The sequence below is a fragment of the Echinops telfairi genome, unplaced genomic scaffold, assembly GCF_000313985.2.
Source record: "Echinops telfairi isolate 266 unplaced genomic scaffold, ASM31398v2 ScPeMD7_5927;HRSCAF=6808, whole genome shotgun sequence".
Lineage (NCBI taxonomy): Eukaryota > Metazoa > Chordata > Mammalia > Afrosoricida > Tenrecidae > Echinops > Echinops telfairi.
In genome coordinates this window covers 1,234,286-1,241,901 of record NW_022109827.1, presented here as the reverse complement: position 1 = coordinate 1,241,901, position 7,616 = coordinate 1,234,286, and the positions used below count along the sequence as shown (strand labels likewise).

Below are 7,616 nucleotides of genomic sequence, written 5' to 3'. Positions count from 1 at the left end.
GAGTGAGACGGTGAGTGAGTGAGACAGTGAGTGAGTGCTTCTCTGTGTTTTTAATAAAACATTTTTTAATGTCCATGACAGCAACCTAGGCTGTACAGGCTATTAAAAAAATAATCATTCTTAGACTCAAATGACTTGCTTCCTATACCTAAACAATTATTTCATTAATGCCAAACCCCAAAGATACTCTTAACTTTCATCCACTTGGCATGGACTCATTTCTTCATTCTGTGAGGCGGCATGAAATACCTGTGTCTATTCAAGCATGCTTCTTCCCCTGGGGCCCTTTCCTCACAGTTCCTTTGTGGAGGAAGAGAACGAGGAACGTGACCATGAAGAGGAAGGACCACCATCTAGGATAGATGCCCCGCTTTGTTTCCAGGTGTGAGCAGACTGATAGGACCAGCGAGGATCGAACTCACCCAAGTTGCAGCTGGTGACAAATGACGGATGCATCGGAGTCATCCCAGTGGCTGCTACACACTGTGCCCCAAGCACCGTGTGCATATACTTCCACTGTTCCTTCAAACTCATTTTTGCCACCTCGAAGCCGTACTGCCCCTAAAGTAAAAAAGGAATGCCAAAGCCCTCAATAACAGATCACAGAACATACTGAGCCAATTCTTTTACTTATTTATTTTATACATCTTTTTATTGGGGGCTCTTACAACTCTTATAACAATCCGTACATCAATTGCATCAAGCACCTTTGTACCTATGTTGCCATCACCCTTTTCAAAATATTTTCTTTCTATTGAGCCCTTGATATCAGCTCCTCTTTTTTCCCTCTGTCACCCTCCCACCTTCGTGACCCCATGATAAATTATAAATTATTATTATTTTCATATCCACACCAGCCGCTGTCTGCTTTCATCCACATTGCTGTTATTTGCCCCCCCCGGGGGGGGTATTTATACATTGATCATTGGTTCCCCTTTTCTCCCCCTTCTTTCCCCACCTTCTCCCTACCCTCATGGTATCACTATTCCCATTATGATTCCTGAGTGCTTTATCTGTCCTGGATTCCGAATGTCGAAAACTCTTATTTGTACCAGTGTACATGCTCTGGTCTAGCCAGGTTTGTAAGGTAGAACTGAGGTCATGGTAGTGAAGGGGAGTGGGGAGGAAGTATTCAAGAATTAGAGGAATATTGGGTGTTTTGTCAGTGCTATACGGCACCCTGACTGGCTCTCCCTGCCTTGTGAGCCTTCTGTAAAGGGATGACCAATTGTCTACAGATGGGCTTTGGCTGTCCACTCCGCTCCCCCTCCACCTCATTCTCATCGATATGACTGTTGGTTTGGGGTCTTCTGACGTCTGATACCTGATCCTGTGGACGCCTTGTGATCACACAGGCTGGTGTGCTTCCTTGGCTTTGGTGCTTCCCTGCTAGATGGCCGCTTGTTCAACTTCAAGCCTTACTGATCACAATTTTCACACTGGAGGTGAGAGATCCAGCCAAAGTAATTCAGCCTCCACTGTTCAAAGTCTATGCTTTTTCTTTAAATTAGGATTCAACAAGCTATTTTTTAATCCATTCTGCTATTGGTGGAAATTATAAAATGCAATGTAGTTATTTTGAAAAACAGATTCAAAAATGTGTTCTTATTGAGTTGATTCCAACTCACAGTGATCCTATGGGACTGAATAGAACTAAGGCACCGCAGGGCGTCCCAGGCTGTGATCTTGAGCTGAGAAGCAGAATGCGTATCTTTCTCCAGTGGGGCTGAGGGGCTGGGAGGTTCAAGCCTTGAACCACTGACCTTCCCGTTAGCAGGCAAGAGCTAAACTGCTGCCGTACCAGGATTCCTTAACATAGCTACACTTTTTTCATTTGAAACAAAGCAGACGGTTCGATTATAGTTTCACGAGGAAGGAATTACTAAAATAACTATTACCTTGAATTCTTAACATTTATGTCGCACCTTCCTTTTTGACATAAGGCCATAGATAAGAAACACAGGACAAAATAGTCAATTCTCCAACTAGCAAATAGCTATGATTTGCTTTGATACAGTGTGCTTCTGTATCAAACTTGCTCATCCACTAATGAAGAGTAAAGTGCTTTTTTTTCCTCTCCTTTTATCACCAAGCAAAGTCAAGAAAGCTCTAAAGATTATGACCATACTTTGAAGAAACATTCTTTCCTTTCACAAACATTGCCTAATATTAGTCTAAGGAAAGCGTATGCAGTTGTTTGGTATAATTAAATCTCTCTAGAAATTCACCTCTCCTTACACATCTGGAGACACCTCAGTGGGTTTGAAGCACCCATCTGCCATCTAACACGTGAGCACATGTAACCATGTGCAACACTCAGGACTTCCTTCATACTTTTCGGACCTCTTTGACACTGTCTAAGCGTCCTTTGAGAAGCCCCAGTGGCATAGTGGTTACTTGTTGCACTACAAACTACAAGGTCAGCTGTTCAAAACCAGCAGCCACTCCATGGGAGAAAGACAAGGCCTTCTACTCCCATGAAGATCTACAGTCTTGAAAACTCCCAGCGCCAGTTCAACCTTGTCCTGTAGGGGCACCAAGAGTCCGAATGGACTGGGTGGCAGAGAGTGAGAGAGAAAAGTCCCTGGGGGGTGCAGCGGGTGAATGCCAACAGCAGCAAGCCCAAAAGTTGCTGAGGCAAGTCCACCCACAGTGCCTCAGAAAAAGAGGTCTGGCAATCAGCTCTGAACAAATCAGCCTCTGATATGGAGCGCAGCCTTGCTCAGACAGACATGGAGCTGCCAGGAGCGGGGATAGCCTTGACTTAGTTTTTCATCCAGTCTAAGCAAGAGGAAAGCACTGCCCTGCCCAGTGACAAGTGCGAATTACAGAAGATTTTAAAAGAAATATGTCTGAAGAGTTCAATGGCAGTTCAAAAATTTTTTAATCACAAAATTCCTTTGACAGAGATCTACATACTCTTATAGTTACCACAACTACCAGGAGTTTATTGCAAATTTAAAAAAATACTCATGTATTCACCTCAAACAAAACATTCTTTGAGATATTAAATAAATGTGTGACTTCTTTGTTAACTACCCATCAGATTACCCGTGTCAAAAAAGATTGGAAAATGAATTAATAACATGCAAAAGGATACTGCTCAATAATGTCCTGATACATTTTATAGCGCGGATGGACCTTGAAAACATTTTCAGAGTGAAGTAAGTGGATCAGAAAAGGACAAGTGTTATTTGATCACATTTACGTAAAGTAACATGAAGAGGCAAATGGAGAGAGACTATAAACTTTTATTCGTGGTTACCAGGGATGAGAAAGAGGGGGCAAGTGGGAGCCACAGTTTTAGGAAGCAGTGAGTTTCTGTTCATGGTTTGGGGGATTATTAGTGTAACTGACGTCACCATATTGTACACCTGGAAAACAATCATTTTTCACTGGTTGTATAGCACATTCAGATTTTGCAATCAGATACAAAGGACAGTTAAAATTCATATGTGGCAATCAGAGATACAGAGGTTCAAAAATTAGAAAATAAAAGAGAAGATATGATTTTTTAAAGGTTCGGAGGTGAATGGATTACCAGTGTTCTCATAATCCGATGGATATTATTCCATCAGAGAGGGAAATGAAGTTCAGGTCCTTGCTATAACATAGATAGATCTAGAAAACATCAGGTGAAGTCAATGAGTCAGCTACACCAGCACGACTATGTCATCGACTTACATGAACTATCTAGGAGAGGCAAGTACGAGAGACAAAGGCTTATCTGTGGCTACCAGGGCCCCGGGGAGAGGGACACGGGAATGCTTGTTTAAGTGGTGCTGAATTTCTGTCGAAGATAATGAAGACTTATGGGAAAGGATAACACAGTGTGGGGAATGCTGTCAACATCACCAAATTACCCACTTTCAGAATGGTTAAAATTATATTTTTGTTGAATCTATTCAATGTCAGTTATCTTTTTTAATAAACAGCCAGAAAAATTTGTACGTAAACGGAAACTCTACTTATGCATCATTAAGTAATCTAATGTATATACCTTCACAATAGCATCTTGCATCCCTCATCAGAAAGCAATCAAAAGGAAATGATTGTATGCCTGTTATTTAAATGTTTAAGGCACGAATAGATGGAGAGGAGAAAACACTGCATAAAATCTAATTATGGTCATAAACTCCTTCTAATGGCCAGGATAGAAGCGGAAATAGTGTCCAGGTCCACTACCAATCCATCATCATTTCTCAGACGCTTCAAACACACCGGGATTCGTTTAGCTGCATCTGCTCCATGGGAAGCATGGCTGCTCATCCAATCTGCCTTTACCAAAGGATAAGAAATTTGCAATTCTGAACTTTTCATTTGCATGTCAATGATTACTTATTTTTCCTTGAGAATTCCCACCCTCAGCCTCAGCTCACACACTTTCTAAGCAGTACTCCAACACTAAGTTTATCATTTCTTTAGGGTCGTCAAAAGTTGTGAAATAGTCCAAAGAATCCATTTGCCTTGGTCTCCCGGGTGAGTACTTGTACATGATGTATAATTCTATGAAGTTCCCAATTTTTCTAATAAATATGTAGAAGATTGTATCCATACTATCAGCCCAATAACATGCTTCTGAATATTATTGTGGGGAACAAATATATGTAGGGAAACAAACAGATGTAGGGAAAAACCCTATATCTTAAATATAATTGATGGAGAACATTTATTAAGTCTTAAACAGGACAAAGACACATTATGTGGATGAAGGTGACCATTAGCACAAGGTCATCATAGTATCCGAGGGTTTACAGAGAACCCGCAAAAGTATTATTAACAGCAAATCAATACATCGCAGTTTCAGGAGAGACGACAGAAGCAGGAATGGAATCCCGATTGGACAAATACAATATGCTAGACAGAAGAGCTTCAAGATCGGTACAAGGTAGTCTCCCACGAGGGCAGTCATGATATAACTCATTACTATGCAACCCCAGTACCTAAAGTTCAAGAGAAAGTAAATATTTAGAAAATAATGATGGCAACATATGTAAAAATATGCTTGATATAATTTATACATGGATTGTTATAAGACTTATAACAGCCCCCAATAAGATGATCTTTTAATAAAAAAAAAAAAGTATCCAGGCAATTCCTTAAGGCCTAGAACTGCCCCTGCCTGGATGGCTAGGGAAGAGGTGGTGGTAGGTGACATCCAGTGGGTTCTGACACACCCACGCACACCAGTACAGGAAGGCCGGTCCTGCGCCATCCTCAAACTGGTTTCGATGCATGAGGCCATCATCGCAGCCACTGAGTCAATCCATTTGTCCAGGGCTTTCCTCTTTTTTGCTGTCCCTCCACAGGGTAGTGGTAGTAATCCATTTTCTTTTCTTGTTTTAATTAGTTTGATTGGTATATAATTCACTTTCTATTACACTCGGTCTGAGGGCAAGGCTAGCAGATGAATGGTCAAAAGGAATTCAGGAAGGTTTAATCCACATGGAGACTCAAAATTGGATTTTGGACTTTTCTCGTAATCGTTTGCCTTCTGCAAACTTAGTGCTCAGAATTTAGACTCTAAAATAGTTTTAAAAGTGTTAAGTATACAACTGCTATTACTATGTATTTAAGACTGGCAGAAAAGTCTGCCTGTTTTTATTTTGGAAATGGATAGACCAAAGAAATAATCAGTTGAAAAGCAGAAACTATTTGCTAGGCTCCCACCCTTTAAAACTATCCACCTATATTGTTCTACTGCTTAGAATTTAAGCTCTCACAAATACAAACCTAAGCAAAGACCCTGCCATACAATAAGCAACTCTAAAACTTCAGGTATTATTTTAGACATCATCTCATATTGACTTCTACCACAATATTTGAAGTATTACAAATGATCTAGCAGCCATTTTATGGGGATAGAAGGAAAAGAATTTCTGCATACTGTGGCTTTCTGGTTATCCTTTCAGACTACCCTGAAGGGGCCTGAGTTGTATTTTGGGTTACAAGTTGGGCAGCAGTTCAAAACCACCAGTCACTCTAAGTGAGAAAGATGAGGCTTTCTACTTCCATAAAGATTGACAGTCTTGGAAACCTGCAGGAGCAGTTGTTGTCTGTCCTATAGGGTCACTATGAGTCAGAATCTACCCAATGGCAGTGAGTTTGGTTTTGAAAATTTGGTTGTCGGTGTTGTTGTTAGGTGCCATCAGGTCGGTTCAATCCCATAACCATCCAATGCAGAACAGAACCAAGTACTGCCCAGTCCCCGCCATCCTCACAGTTGTTCCTACACCTGATCCAATTGTTGCAGCCACTGTGTCTATCTCTCCTTGAGGGCCCTCCTTTCTTTTACCATCACTCAACTTTACCCAGTATAATGTCATTCTCTGAGGACCAATCTCTCCTGACAACATGTCCAAATGATGTAAGACAAAGTCTTGCCATCCTTGCTTATAAGGACCGGGCCTCACTTCTTCCAAGAGAGATTTGGTTGTACTTTTAACAGTCCACGGTACTTTCTTGCCAACACCACAACGCAAATGCATCAGTTCCTCTTTGGTCTTCCTTATTCAACGTCCAGCTTTCACATGCATATGAGGCAAGAGAAAATGTCATGACTTTTCAGTACTCTAAAGGGGTCTTCCGCAGCAGATTTACCAAATGCAATGTGTAGTTGGATTGCTTGACTGCTGCTTCCATAAGCATTAGTTGGTGGATGTAAGCAAGACAAAATCCTTGAGAACTTCAAGCTTTTCCCCATTTATCATGATGCTACATATTAGTCCAGTTATAAGGATCTGGATCTTCTAGACACTGAGTTGTAATTCACCCTGAAGACTGTAATCCTTGATCTTCGTCAGCAAGTTCTTCGAGACCTCCTGACTTTCAGCAAACCAGGTTGTGGCACCTGCATATCACTAATGATATGGTTGCTTAATGAGTCTTCCTCCAATCGTGATGCTGTATTCTCCTTCATATAAGCCAGCTTCTCTGATGATGTGCTCAGCATACAGATTGAATAAGTGTGGTGAGAGAATACAACCCTAACTCACACCTTTGCTGATTTTAAACCCTGCAGGATTCCCTTGTTGTGTTCACACAACTGCCTCTCGATCCATGTACAGGTTGTACATGAACACAATAAGATGTTCTAGAATCCCCATTCTTCTCAAGGCTGTTCATAGTTTGTCATGACCCAAATGCCTTGGCATAGTCAATAAAATACAAGTAAACACCTTACTGGCAATTTCTGATTTCAGCCAAGATCCATCAGGCATCAGCAATGATATCCCTTATCTCATATTCTGAGAGCTCCCTGTTAATGTACTGCTACATCTATTCTTGGCTGATCTTTAGCAAAACTATACTCCATGTAATATCAGTGATATTGTTCTATAATTTGAGCATTCTGTTGGGTCATCTTTCTTTGGAACAAATATGGATCTCTTCCAGTCAATTTAACATAATCGCTGTCTCCCAAATTCCCTAACATAAACAAGTGAATGCTTCCAATGCTTCACCAGCTTGTTGAAACACCTCAGCTAGCGTGCCTTCGACTCCTACAGCCTTATGTGTGATTCGTGCATTCATGCCGTGCTTCCTTCAGCATCATTGGTCCCTGTTCATACACTACCTCCTGAAATGGTGAAATGTCAACGAGTTCGTTCTGGTAC

The 7,616-nt window shown here is 41.2% G+C and overlaps 1 protein-coding gene across 1 annotated transcript in view; it reads right to left on the bottom strand.

The window, feature by feature from the left end:
* The window catches only part of PRSS12 (serine protease 12), an 85,764-nt gene that overhangs the window by 66,466 nt on the left and 11,682 nt on the right, over positions 1 to 7,616 (bottom strand). The window contains exon 3 of the mRNA XM_045295842.1: positions 423 to 561. Within this exon, the coding sequence (XP_045151777.1) occupies positions 423 to 561 (139 nt within the window). The remainder of the gene's footprint in view (positions 1 to 422; positions 562 to 7,616) is intronic.